Raw genomic sequence first — 15,481 nt, 5'->3', positions numbered from 1 at the left:
AGGATTGACAGTTAAAAATGCAGCTTCAAAGGGCTCAAAATGATCACAGCCAAGAAACGATTTTATTTAGCGAAACCTTCAGTCATTTTTTTTATATAAATTTATATGTATACGCTTTTGACATGTCAGTTTTCCCAATACTCTAACTGTATTGAACCAAAGTGCACAGAGTAGGCATGTGCATCGGACAGCGAGACAAGAGAGCATTTGAAGATAAAAAAGTAAATTGTTATATATATATATATATATAAACGATCGTTTCACTGGATAAGACCCTTTATTCTTCGTCTTGGATTGTGTAGCTCTTTGAAGCTGCACTGAAATGGCATTTTTAACCTTCAATCCGCTGAGCACCATTGAAGTTCACATAGTATGTAGAATAATCCTGGAATGTTTTCGAAAGACATGAACATCTTGGATGGCATGGGGGTGAGTAAACTATCCGGAAATTTTTATTTTGGAAGTGGAGTAATCCTTATTCAATTGGAATTGTTTTACTAAGTAAAAATTCAAAACCATTATTTATTTATTTGTCACATTTACCGGTTTGGTTCTCGTAACTGAAACATCTTAAAGCCAACGTAAACTATGTTTGTGGGAATGCAATGAGCATCTGCGACCGCTGGAGGGCGCGGTTGATGCTTATAAAATTCCGCTAGACTAGACATTGTGTGGGCTTGTTCCGTGCATAGCTATGTTTATACAAGATTTCACATCGTTTTTGAGAACTTGTTTGTTTAGTTTTTCTAATAACACAAACGAAGTGATGAAAACAAGATTTCATAATTTTCCCTCTCTGTTTTTCTCAAGCAGCCACTTATATTGCTGTTCTGTGAATGTATTGCAGTTAGTAGGTCACTTGATAAAAATGAAAGAAAACTGAGCAATAAAATGTCTTATGATTTCAAAATCAGTATTGTTTCTGTCTTGTGTTCTGTTTCTCACAATCAAAGATAATTGTCGAAGTCTGTGGGGACTGTGAGGTTCATTCACACAGCCCACTTCGGTTCTCCATCGGAGGCTTGGCACACAACATGAAGGGGGGGGGGGAAGGTTTGAGATGTCCTGGGCCCTCGAAAAGCAGGGAAATTTGGCCTCTCCGGGAACCATTGCAGCACCTACTCTTGTTTTTAGATTGCCATGTGCCTTGAATCCACAAGTATGACAAAAAATCCAATGGAAAACTCTTTTTTTTCCCATCCTTAAACTGGCATCGTGATTTAGTGAATCAGAATGAAACTCACTAGTGTTTCCTGTCCTCTATTCGTGGTGGTCCATGGCTCCGGTTGCGTTGTTTTTTGTGCCCAGGACCTCAGTCCAGACCCTGATTTGTATGTTCGTGTACTCAAGGGGCCAAAACGAGTTGCCACAGCAACTGTGTTGAATCTCTCACGGACCCCCCGTCCCCTTCCACCCTCTCTCAGCCTCCCCTCTCAGAACTCTGTGAAACAAAACAAACATTGTCCCTTAACAAGGCGCGGAGAGACAGCGTTCTGTTCAGAAGTGGGGGACATTCAGGTCATATTAGTCCTTCCTCATTGAGTTTAGTCTGAGAATAAGAGAGTCCCCACATACAGGACACTCACCACTTTCTCACGTCTGCTGAGAGTGACTTCAAACGGGAAGTCCTGGGTTCACCTCACCAGACTGTCATCTTGCCCATGCCAAGGGAGCTCTTAAAGGTGTACACAAATGTTTGTTGAGTGCACCTTTCAGAATGGAAGACGTGACAGTAGTTAAGGTTAGAATTCTGAGACATCTAATGAGTTAATACTCTCATTTCAATGCAGAATGGAAAGTAGATTGACTCTTAAGGAGGAACAGATCAACATCACTAGTCAAACAATGTTTCTTTTTATTGTTTCTCAACATTCATTTTGGGATCCTTGTTTGATGTGCAATGTTATGTGATGTATTATGCATACTTTCAGATAAATTCACATTTTGAAGGAAATGTGCAAATCATTAGTTTATTTTGACATATGCAACATTTGACATATTCTGAAGAAAATGTGTGAGGTGTTTGTCCTTGCAAAAATCATCCCATATTTAGGTATTTGTTATTATATATATTTGCAACAGAGGCATTGTATTACTCTATTTGAGTCCCTGACACATTATACGAGATGCTTGACAGATTCTTCTCTTTCAAAAATACAGATGAAATGTGACCTTGGACCGCAAAATGCAAAACCTCTTTTAAATAATGGGTATATAGAGATAGACAAATTTTGGGTCAAAATTACCAATTTTTTTTTTATGCCAAAAATCATTAGGATATTAAGTAAAGATCATGTGCCCTAAAGATATTTAGTAAATTTCCTACTGTAAATATATCAAAACTTAATTTTTGATTGGCCAGATTCCAGATATTCAGAAAGCTGTATCTCGAACAAATATTGTCCTATCCTAACAAATCATACACCAATCAGCTTATTTATTCAGCTTTCAGATGATGTATAAATTTAACCATGGAAATTAACCATGTTTTTACTACAGACAGAATAAAAAAAACATGCTTACTAAAGTTAAATTATGGTAAAACCACAGATTACCCATGGTTTTGCCAAACAAACCATGGTATTTGCAGTAAAACTGTGGTTATACAAATGGTAATCAATATGCGGAAATACATGGCTACAACACTTTTACTTTTACTTTTATCTTAGACCCCACTTATATATGTAGGCTATGTATAAATTGATAACTAAACCGAAATTAACCGATGTTAATACCTGTTGCTATTTTAACAGCTTCATAGTTTGTTCGTTAGTTTGTTTGTGTTGTGATTTTTACAGTCTATTGCAGGGCCGTGCAGAGACCTTTAAAGGGGCAGGTGCTCAAAGTATAAAAAGGGCACCTGGAACAAGACATTAAAGAGCCCCTCGGGTCCATCACCTCATTGTAGGCATCCAGTTACTTACGTAACAAGTAACAATGTTATTAATAAGACAAATAATGCATTATTCAAAGTTTTAATTGCATTTATGTTTAGTTCAGGACTCAAACAATAGAATTAGTAATATTTTTATCACTATAAAAGGGGCTCTCTAAATAGGGCTGTGCTCAAAACATCAGTACAGCAATACTGTACTGTATATTGTGACACATTCCTTGCTGATATACATATTATTACAGAGGCTTCTAGCAGCCAATGCTCTGAAGCAGTTTTGAGAAAGAAACAGAACATAAAAAACCATTTTAATGTTTAAAAGATTAAAAATATTTTCTTTGGACCTATTCATTTTGATTAGAAATTGTTGTGTATTAAATTGTCAAACCAAAAGATTTTCTTCTCTCTGTTAAACACAATAATAAAGAACAGCTGTTATATTAAACTCTGTGTGGTCACTATTGAAAATATATGTGGCCCCTGATGTATTGTATTGTAAGATTGTAGACGGTAGGATATTAAGCCATAAAATGGCATGATTTATAATTCAGATACAGGTTCACACAAAAAACAAAATATCTTATACAATGGAATTTCAGCCTTTACCATTAAAAGGGATAAATCGAGTTTTTAATTTATTATTATATTTTATTTAAAACATAAATAGTACTGTCTTAATTGTTTAGATATTTAGAAGGCACATTAACATCTTTCACATTTACAACTCTGTGTTTGCTGCATAAAAACTAGGTCGATCATTGCAATAATTTGACCATAAAGAGCTGAAAAATGTGGAAATAAAAATTCATTCTCTGTCACGAGGGGGCGCTTTAGGAGCGCTGAAATACTACGGTTTCCATAGGAACGGCTGAACACAAAGCAGCATTAACGCAGTTTTATCAGACCTGAAATGAAAATGCAAACGACATGTTTCTGAGGACAGTCGGTTCCCTTCAGATACATTCATATAAAGACATCAGTGCCACGTTTTGACTTTGAAACGTGCATATTTATTCAATGACATCATTGCCTTCTGAAGTTTTATCCAGCCCTATCGCGATTCTCGTCTTTCCTTCCCCAAATGTAAGACCTCCTAAATTATAATGAAGTCTTTTCTTATACTATTTAACATATATAAAACATTTTATGGCCTGCAGGAGCCCTCTCCACAATAGATTAACGATTATTTTTACATGACATTAACATTATCGGCAGCTATTTCAGAGCAGACTACACATGCACAAGCTATAAAAAATTATAAATACTCGTGCATACTCTCTTTTCTTCACGTCATTCTTATAATAATAAGTAACTTTAAATCTGGTGAAAACACCACTTACCAACAGCCACGAACGTGTCTATCCCACTGATCTATATAATGACTGGATTGCTCATTGCGTTCTAAACTGCCGTTAGGCAGTGAAGCCACCGGAAGTGTTCGATCCGCCATCTTACTATTCCCTACCTGCAGAGAGCGCCATTGAGTCACATGTAAATTGCTGACCTAAAATCAACCGATTTGAAGCGTATCTTTCACACAGGATTATTTTTTAGGATATGTGTATGTAAATTAATTTTTTACTTAAGATGTTTTCTGGAATGTTTATGGTCTTTTCGGGCTGGATAAGCGATATATTGAAATCGTCCAGGTGGGTGTGTCAGCTGCGCACTTACAGAGACGGGTAACTGATCCAACACTAAATATATTTCTTTATGTACCTAATTATGCAGGAAATAATACACAGTACCATATATCTGGTATTAGTATCTGAAATTGATTCGATTATACAGTAAATAATACAAGTCTCTGTTACTATATTGCTTGTTATATTGAAATTCAAATCTTTGAAATAAAGCTTATGTCTTTAAATCCATACCATTTGTAGTCAGCGGTGTTCTCCGAGTCATGGTGTGTATTTAATGTGCCTGATTGATGAGCAACATCTATTTCAAACTCAAGATCAGCAAATTCTGTAATGATTTACTAACATTACTGTTTCCATCCGAGTAAAATGCTGTGTATGTTGAATTAATTATTAATTTAACGAACAAATCATTACCTGCTTCAAAACGAATAACGTTACTGTTAAATATTGTTGAAACATGCAGTTAGTCTACTGTACGAATATAAACAACAAAATGACATAAACCGTGAATAACTGTACTGAGATCGTATGATGTTTGTTTATCTGATGTACGCGACTGTAATGTAGGCTATGAACGTACATTTTTAATAAGCAGAGGGAATTCCCAACATTAACCGTTTACATGCTTAGGATGTTTGCATTGTGAAAATGTACAGTGAGACTTCAGGTATAAAAACACTGACTTGTTATGTGATGTTTTCTCAATAAAATCGTATAGTTTCCTATTCATTCAATGGAATGTATGCGAATACTAGGGAATACTAATATGGCGGCGTGGTGGCTTCACTTTTATGACGTCATGAGCAATCCAGTTCTCTATTATAGATCAGTGGTCTATCCTTGGCTTTATAAACATGATCGGATCGTCCTGAACTTCCGGGTGGGGTCGTCATGTGAAAGGTCATCACGAGGGTCATTCTATTTACAGCTAAAACATTATTAATTAATTTTACTAATAGTTCGATTGGGCAGGCTGTCGCGAATTCGTTATTTTTATAAATATTTAATTTTTATATTATTACAAAAAAAAAAAATCTTAACAAAAGGGCACTTTGATCACTAGGAGCCAAAAGGGCAGGTGCTCAAGCACCCTCCGCCCCCCCCCCCCCTCTGCACGTGCCTGGTCTATTGTGACTTACATGCTCTAATACATTGACGAATAGTGAATTTTGTACACAGACATGCTTAGCTGCAACTTATCTCTTCATTTGGAAAAACATTTTAATTTTCGTGAATTAGTTTAGCAGTTTTTTAGGGCTTCATAAAAACGCGCACCACGACGTTTGTTGACAGCGGGTGAGCCTCATTATAGCGGAGCCGCCGTTAAATGCTTGAATCTGATTGGCGGACAGCGAATGTAGTTCCAGGCAGGTCTTCTTGACCGCATTACATATCTATATCACTTCGCTACATGATTTCAGTTATTTTAAAGGTCATTACAGCCTAAAACAGCAAAATAACCAAAACCCACAACCACACTGGACAAACAAATAAATACAGTAAACAATAGGATAAAAAATACAGATTATTTCCATGTTTTTGCCAAAACATTACGTTTTATTATGTAAAGCACACACTCTATTTGTGACCCTGGACCACAAAACCAGTCATAAGGTTAAATTTTACAAAACTGAGATGTATACATCATATGAATACTCAATAAATAAGCTTTCTATTGATGTATGGTTTGTTATGATAGGACAATATTTGGTCGAGATACATCTATTTGAAAATCAGGAATCTGAGGGTGCAAAAAAATCAAAATACTGAGAAAATCACCTTTAAAGTTGTCCAAATTAGGTTCTTAACAATGCATATTACTAATCAAAAATTACATTTTGATATATTTACAGTAGGAATTTTACAAAGAATCATCATGGAACATGATCTTTACTTAATTTCCTAATGATTTTTGGCATAAAAGAAAAATCTAAAATGTTGACCCATGCAATGTATTTTTGGCTATTGCTAAAAATGTACCCCAGTGACTTAAGACTGGTTTTGTGGTCCAGGGTCACATTTTTCCCCACTCTCTCCTTTAGAGACGCACACACACAGTTTAACATAAGCGCTAATGTTGTCAGCGCCGTTCTGACGATTTTATCAGAAACATCGTTTAACAACTTAAAAACTACATGACATTTCTCACAAGCCAGGTAACGATGGCGTTATTCCTGAAGAAAATGAACTTAAAGTTTCACTATTAGTAGAGACGCTGCTGCCATACACTGTTGAGAAACACACCGACTCTGAGAGGTAATTCATATTGCAAATATCTCATAATTCAGCTCTCTCTCCCCGTCTGTCTAATAACTTAATTATTAGCTGCTATCAAGGGCTCAATCCTCCCTTACTAGGTCTAAAATGACGTTTTGAAATTAGCAACAGAGGCATTGGATGAGCTATGTAAGTAATGAATCATTTACAATAGCATATAAGGACACAAACCGGATGAATGCAATGAATTATATCGTCTGATCTGTCTTGAGGTGTTCTAACCATAGTGTAAGTGGAATAATTGACATTTGTCTGTTGAATTCTTAAAAAAATAATGCACACCCAAGGTGTTATGGCCAATCCGCTTTGCGTCGTTTTCAACGGCCAGTTGTCAGTTATTCCCTGCGTAATTGTATCGCATTAAATTCTAATTTAAAGTTTTTGTGTTGAGCAATTAATCGCAACCAGTCTAGTTCCTTTTCTTTTCTTGGTCGGTGAAAACTATCTAAAGACTTTTGGAGCATGACGTCAAAAATATGTTTATCTACTGAGATCAGTATCTCGACATTGTCCTGGATGTGACCTCAATAAGAACTCATGACACTGACAACTAATTGGACAATTAAATAGATTAAATTTGACTGCAACTGAATTAACTTGATGTATAGGCTAAATCACAATTGTACTTCCCAAATCCAAATATGAATGTCAGAACTACTTCTCTTAATGTGTTTTTTTTATTCCATGATGTACTGTAGTATAATGCTTCCTGTCATACTGGCATTACGTGTTGTGAAGAGATTTGTTGATTTGTGGCACAAACTTCATTATAGGGAACAGAGCCTCGTCTGTTCTCCTGCAGTCATTATGGCCAGTGGAGCTCCTCTCTTAAAGCCCTGTTCAATTCTCTAATGAGGCCATTCTCTACCTCTCTCACTTGTCTTCTGAATCTCTGACAGGCTCTGAGTGCAAGCCAAAACCACAAGACAGAAGAGGTCCAGCCCCCTCCCAACAACCCCTGCAGCAACACACGTCAGTCTAACCCAAACATTTGTATCTTTGAATTAGTTTTATCATCTTTCACAGTCCACTGAATGTTAGATGATCAATTTGAAGATGAGTCTTTCGAGAGCCCATCTGAAAAAACAACAACACATCTTTGATATGACTAATGACTTCTTTCAGCGTCTAAACTTGCTTTTGGTCAGCGACGAACATGACAAGCGTACAAAGTTGTACTATTGACAAATTCTTTGATTCCTACATTGACAAGAAAAGGTGGCAAATCCAAGTGGGGTTTTTGTTCACACTTGGCCATTCTGGAAAAACACGTGAATTTTTAGACGGTATCTTGGCAACTCAGCCGTAGTCTGGCTATTGATATTCACAGTAGAAGCTTCCATCTCCTTCTCAGAACAATAGAAACCTTATGGGAATGAAGAAACCAAGTCTGCAAGGACAAATCTTCTCCCTCAGGCCCTGACGGACATTTGAGAGATGAGTTCAACCCTTGACACTATTTGTAATTTCAAAGATGAATGAGACAACATAAATTATTTAAAGGCATTTATTGAATAGAGTTTTATAAACTGTTTATGGACTTTTGCTTATGAAAGCAGCTATGTGCAAAAGTTACAATAGTCCCTTGAGGAGGTACACCATTCAATTTCTGTCTTTTTGTCTTACCGTACTACACGAAAGGGGCTTGAAAAGCTAGTTTGCTCAGGGAGTTTGCTTCCAAAAATGATCTATTTACATTCTAATACATTTGAGTGCTTATATACAGAAGCTGATATTCAACAGTGTAGATGAATGTTCAGTGGTTATGAAAATAGTGGCATTAATTAAAATTAGTGATAAATAACATTTGCCTGAGTAACAGACAAATACTCCTTACATTTTTGTTTCGCAAGTTTTCCTATTATATGAACAAGATGAGTTATTTGTGATCTGGTAGTATTCACTGCATTTCTGATCTCACAAAGTGTTTAGCTAAATATTGATACACTCAGAGCTATGTGTAAAATTGAATTGCCTGTACAGAAAAGTACTAGGAATGTGGGACATTTGAAGTCAATATTACAGTGACTTGAGTGGAGACCCTGGTGATATATCAAAGGGATAATTCACCCAAAAATGAAAATTCTGTCATTAATTACTCACCCACTGTTGTTCCAAACACATAAGACCCTTGTTCGTCTTTGGAACACAAATTAAGATATTTTTGATGAAATCCGAGAGCTCTCTGACCCTTCATAGACAGCAAGGGTCCTACGACGTTCAAGGGTACCAAGAACATTGACAAAATAGGCCATGTGACATCAGTGGTTCGGATTTCATTAAAAATATCTTAATTTGTGTTCCGTAGATGAATGAAGGTCTTACAGGTTTGGAACAACATGAGGGTAAGTAATTTATGACAGAATTTTACTTCTGGCATCATTTACTTGCCCTAATGTTGTTTCAAACCTGTATGACTTACTTTCTTCTGCAGAACACAATATATAGACGAGAATACAGTTGCAAGCAGCGATTATCGAGGTTCAAGCGCTTTAAGACATTTAAGCACATATGAAAAAGACATCCCGTATTATTTAGCAATTCTGTAACCACCTAAATCAGTGATTAAAAAACAAAAAACATTTTTGGCAAATCCAGGTAATTTATCATCGAAATATGATGTTTTTCAATGTTTATGTCTGCTATAGTGCCATATGGTCCGATCGCCATAAAACTTTCATGCTTGTTTAGAATCATCTGTCACATGTACTCACCTAGTTTTGTGAAGTTTTGAGTTTTCGTTTAGAATTTATAGACTTTTGACTATAATTCGACACTTTTCTAAACAACCCCAGAGAATCATGCTGAGGTGCTTCTATTGAGGTTGAGCAAAAAACCTAATAGTAGATTGCAAAAGTAGATTTTTTACATAATCAAGAATATTTAATGATAGATTTGATTGATAGCAGTGGTTCTTGAAATGGTTCTGAAGTGGTTCTGAAATTCTTACAGGCCTTCTTACAGGCCTCAAGTTTTTTTTTCTGATCAGCCTCTGTTAACCTTAATAGGTGCTCAAAATTCATTGGCCAATGGCAACCATGATTTTTGAGATATACAAATGTTCTCATAGACACTTGTGGAACTTTGGATAAAGACATGGCACACCAATTTTTAAGTTGATCCGACTAAAGCCGAGTTCAGACTGCATGATTTTAGCCCCGATTTTGACTCGCCGACAGGTTTTGAGAAATCGCCGACAAATGCCCGAAATCACAGGCAAATCAGTGCTCGTTCACGTGAGTGACAATCACACAGTGTGAACTATCAAAGACGCGATCTGAGAGAATCGCCGACGTGTCGCCGACACCCGTGAGATATTTGGCATGCTAAATATCTGGACCTGTCGGCGATTCAAAATCATGCCGTGTGAAAGGTGATCTGACTGAAAATCACATCGGCGATTACCTACAGCCAATGAGACAGCAACATCCAGGCCAGCGGGAAGTTAGGGGAGGAGTTACGAAGGTATAGACCACAATATCAACAAGAATAGTTTCGGCTTTTTTTCTTTTCGCTGCAAATGAGTGCACATGCTATTTGTATGACAAGCTTCTTGCGGGCTACCATTTTTTTATAATAATACCAGTCTCACGTGAGAACTTGCATGCCTGACCTCGCGTGGTTTCCATGTCACTTCTCGCGTGTGTTTGGTTGTGAGACGTAGTTTGCGGACCGGGACAAAGTTGTCGGCGATTCTTCCTATTGTAAAGTCATGCAGTGTGAAACCCCCTGTCGCCGATCCATCGTGCAGTGTGAACACAGCAGCGACGGAATGCTACCCCAGATAGTCATGCAGTGTGAAAACATCTGTGACGCGATTGCTTTGAAAATCGTGCAGTCTGAACTCGGCATAACAGGTAGTTATAGTAGTTTTTTTTCCCTGTTATAGCACCACCTAGTGGCCAAACTCCACATTTTTTGACTGTGGCCTCAGATTGAGCTCTTACATACAGTACAGACCAAAAGTTTGGACACACCTTCTCATTCAAATGAATGAGAAGGTGTGTCTAAACGTTTGGTCTGTACTGTAGATATGAATTCAACTGAAAAAACTTCAATATAGCAAATAGCAAATAGTGGAGCTCTGCAGCCACCTACTGGTAAAAGTTATTTTCTTTACTTTTAAAACTGGATTTTCCAAAAGATGGGCAAAAATCTTACACTAAACCATGTGAAATTATCCATGTTATCCCCATGAATTAAAGTTAGAAATGTGGGTCTTTTATAAAGTGAATTTTACATAAAAAAGCAGTTTGTATAAAAACCCATTTTAAAAATATTTATTCATTAATTTATATATATTTAAATAATATCACTAACCCACTGAAAACTGCACAAATGTAGAGTAAAAACTTTAATAAACAGAAAAATATACAGTACAGACCAAAAGTTTGAACACACCTTCTCATTCATTTGAATGAGAAGGTGTGTCCAAACTTTTGGTCTGTACTGTACATGTACCAAGTTTGGTGAAAATACCTTTTTCCATTCAAGAGTTCTAGGTGTTTTAGTTTGATCGGCTGTTTCAAGTTTCTACTACTTATGGTTTGTCTGCCCGATCAGTTTTAGGTGGAGAAGGCTGGTCCTTGGCCATTCTAATGAATACAATAGGGTTTGATGAATTGTAAATAAAGAAGAATTGTTTTGTCAATACAAATCATTGGGGTCCAAAACAACACTGGATCCCACTGGCTTCAATTGTATGGACATAAACTTAAAAAATATCTTCTTTTGTGTTCTACAGATGACAAAAAGTCAATGGTTTGAAATGACATGAGGGTGAGTAATTGGGTGATTTATGCTTAAAAGACTTTATAGGTACATTGAGCCATCCTGAGATATTATGGAATGAAATTATGATTTATTAACATAATTAAGAGTGAATTAGACTTCAGATGCCGAACTTAGAACTTAAGATCTTAACTAAGTTTGTATCAAAACCAAAATTGCAAATTGGCCTCAGATTTGTTGAACAATGCTAACTTGCTCCAACAGAACAGCAAGAACTGGAAACGTAAAGATGGCCACTTGTGGATGATGGGAAGAAGGTAGGTTGTAGGTTCCATGTCATCTCATGATGTCATCACTTAGGGACGGGATCCGCCTACTCAGCTGCCAATGGACAAGATGGTTGAACTGTCCTTTGCTTTGTCAAAAAAAATGGAGGACACGTCGTTGGTAGTCTTGAGCTTGCCTTCAGCAACGTTTTGGGTGGATGAAGAGTTGCTCGGTTGGCATTCTTCACAGCAGCAGCAGCAACAGTCCATGAAGGCCTGGCCCAGTGACTTGCACAGGCAAAGCAGCAGCACAGGTGTCACGGATGACTTAAAGAACAGAAAGAACTGGTTTATGAGGGCCAGGAGAGAAGTCACCTCCTCAGACACCTGAATGGGAGCATATGCCAAAGTCAGATTGCAAACATTCTCCGGAAGTGTGCAGACACCGTAGACCACCGCTAGGGCCATGACCGTGCAGTTGAGCTGCCGTTCGACTTGTTGAGCATGTTGAAGCTTTTGTTTTTTGGATGGAGATCGCTCCTCAGGCCGCTTGGGAGAACTTCCGCTCCCGCTGGATACGTGACAGGTGGCCAGCTGACAGAGGAGGGTGAAGACAACGGGAAGACAGAAGTAACAGCCGAAGTACCACCACATGCGTGCATCGTGGTAGTTGATAATGAGAGAATAGATAGATTCAGGGAGATCTGGATATGGACTCATGATGCAGGTGTCTACTTGGTCACCCAGACCAGGTGGTGTCACCTCATGCAGCTGCCACAGGAGCAGCTCAGGAGCTGCTAGCAACATGGAGCCAATCCACACCACCGCCAGCTTGGCCAGGACCTTCTGACAGCGCTCAACTCGTCGGGCCTTTGGCATGGAGCTTGTAGCAGCATGGAAACGGTCAATGCCCAAAGCACACAGACTGAAGGTTGTCACACCGAGAGAGGTTACCTGGAGGGGGTGCATAAAAAAATCATTATTGCTATAATATATGTTTGTGTTTTTCATGAGATACAATAAAAATAAACAGAGACTAGGGATTTAGAAATGCATTCATATTAAAATTGTGGTCAAAATAGAAAATATTTTCATGTTATGGCCAATTGTTAAATGCTATTATTATTAAAAATGTATGTATGTATCATTAGGATATTAAGTAAAGATCATGTTCCATTAAGACATTTTGTAAATTTCCTTCCATATCAAAACTTAATTTTTGATTAGTTATATGCATTGCTAAGAACTTTTGGACAACTTTAAAGGCAATTCTCTCAATATGTTAATTTTTTTGCACCCTCAGATTCCAGATTTAAAAAATAGTTGTATCTCGGCCAAATATTGTCCTATCCTAACAAACCATAGATTAATGGAATGCTTATGTAATCCAAATCTCTTTTGGCTGGTTTTGTGGTCCAGGGTCACATGTGTCATTGTATAGCGTCATTGATAGTAGTATTTTAAAAGATTCAGTTACAAAAAAAAAAGTTAATTGAGGAATCGGAACAGTATAACTTAAAGTATGTGATCTGAGATTTAATAAAAATTTAACAATGCTATTATTTATTTTACATCTGAAAATGTTACTAAATTACTAGCTCCCTTAAAGTTAAAAATACTAGATAAACTTTAACTGAGCATTAGATGATGACAAAGCTAATCGATATGTTAAAATAAGGGAAAATGCACAATTAAATATCCTTAATTGATCTATAATGATAAACCTAAAATATGTAACATTGTCAAATTGTCCCTCTTGATTGTCATAAATAATAATCATAGATTTATATATAGATTTGTAAGTATTTTTAGGTGACTACTACTGTACATAGGTGTTTATAATTGTTATTTCTGTGTGTTTTATGAATTCATTGACTGTAGTGTTAGAAATCCAAAATTATCACTGTATCTGTCTAAGTTCCTGTTAAAAAGATTGGCTGCATTTACAATATATTTTTCAGGTAAATTAGGCCATGAAAATTAATCAAGACTAAATGTAAACTTGAGACTATGTCTTAGAAGGGCCTCACCTCTATGTAAGGCACAACTCTGCAGGAGAAATCTCCTAGCAGTCTCTTATTGGTGAGTTCGTTAAAGACCACCACAGGCAGACAGAAGCACAACACCAGAAAATCCCAAAAAGCCAGACTCGCAAGAAAGTAGTTCCATGCGCTCCTCATGAAGTAGTTTTGCCAAACGATGCACATTACCGCCAGATTACCCACGGCGCCGAAGGCAAACACCACAAAAGCTAGAAAGAGAATCCCATAAGCACTATAAGAGCTGTCAGTGATGGGAAATAAAGGATTGTGGATTTTCGTGATGCTCCTTTTTGTTGGATCGCCACTTGGAACCTGTTCACCAGTCACATCAGTGCTGTTTCCATTTTCAGCCAGTGAGGAATTGGCCAACTCTGTGAAGGGCAAAGGACTTGTCGTTTGTGTGTCCATGGATCCTTTTTCTTCATCTTGATCTTCATCCACAGGGTCAACTGTTTCTTGCTGTGTGCTTTCTTGTGAATCATCTTGTTCAAAACTGTCATCGTTCTCTCCTGGCCTTCCTTTTTTTGCATCTGAAGCACAAGCACTAAGGAGTAAAGCCAGTGTCATAAGATAAATCAATTTATAATCTCGCATCCCCATCTTCAAGGCAAAGTCCAGTAATATACAAGTCAGGGGAAATTGCTTCAAAATCAGTAACTGAAAACAGACGGCAGAGGCTAAAGTAAAGACCCTGGTGAAGGCACTGCTGCAATTTGGGATCCCTTGTGCCAAAAGGCTCTGGTTTCTGCAGTCCTGTTGACCAGAGAGCAGCTCTCTTAGCAAAGCTATGGATGGCTGCTCCCTCTCAATAGGGGACTATAGAGTCACACCCCCTTTTTTGCTGTTCTCCCTCACTGACTGATGGGTGTGATTGCCCTCTGCTGGCATTAAAATGAGTTTTAACTAGTTTCCAAGTTGTGGTGAATTATAGATAAGAAACAAATGCATACATATGCATACTGCTACTTGAATGTCTGGAAAGATTAAGATTTTTTTGAATGTTTTCTTATGCTCACCAGTATCTTTTAAAATGCCTTTTTTTGGTGTGATGACAAAACTGAATTCGCAGCAGTCATTACTTGAGTCTTCAGTGTCACATGATCCTTAAAGGGGTCATCGGATGCAAAAATAACTTTTACATGTTGTTTGAACATTAATGTGTGTTGGCAGTTTGTGTACACAACCACCCTACAATGATAAAAATCCACCCAGTGGTATTTTTTTAATCTTTAAAAGTAATATCCCTTTTTAAAATCAGGTCATTCTCAGCTTCTTGTGGGTGTGACGAAACACAGTTGATTGGCATGAGCGTTTTACCTTAGACCCATCCTCACCGAGTTCAAACAGTCCGAATACAATTGCCATTGTGTCGACTCAGGTGCAGAGGAAGACTAATTGAGCGATTTAGGTGTTCTGTTGTTGGATGTAATAATGAACATAGCAGTAGTCATTTACTCCCAACATCTGAGCCGCTTAAGACGCAGAGGACAATGTTACTTTCATTTTTAAAAGAAAAGCGCAGATCCCGATCTACATATGCATCTATGTTCATGTGAATCATTCACAAGTGAGTATAGGGGTTTTTTATGCATCTTTGCAAATGGCCTTTTTTAATAATGTGCTTGT

General features: G+C 37.4%; 1 protein-coding gene across 1 annotated transcript; it reads right to left on the bottom strand.

Annotated features, from left to right (window-relative positions):
- Nucleotides 1-8,309: 8,309 nt before the first annotated feature.
- Nucleotides 8,310-14,621, bottom strand: gpr37l1b (G protein-coupled receptor 37 like 1b). Its single transcript, XM_073819688.1, has 2 exons — nucleotides 13,844-14,621; nucleotides 8,310-12,767 (listed from the first exon to the last, which is right to left on the bottom strand). The coding sequence occupies exons 1-2, from the start codon at nucleotides 14,453-14,455 to the stop codon at nucleotides 11,925-11,927; spliced, it is 1,455 nt and encodes a 484-aa protein (XP_073675789.1). The 5' UTR covers nucleotides 14,456-14,621; the 3' UTR covers nucleotides 8,310-11,924.
- Between the last annotated feature and the right edge of the window lie 860 nt (nucleotides 14,622-15,481).

The sequence above is a fragment of the Garra rufa genome, chromosome 15, assembly GCF_049309525.1.
Source record: "Garra rufa chromosome 15, GarRuf1.0, whole genome shotgun sequence".
Classification (NCBI taxonomy): domain Eukaryota; kingdom Metazoa; phylum Chordata; class Actinopteri; order Cypriniformes; family Cyprinidae; genus Garra; species Garra rufa.
Note: the sequence above shows the minus strand (reverse complement) of the source record. Positions and strands in the feature narration are given on the sequence as shown.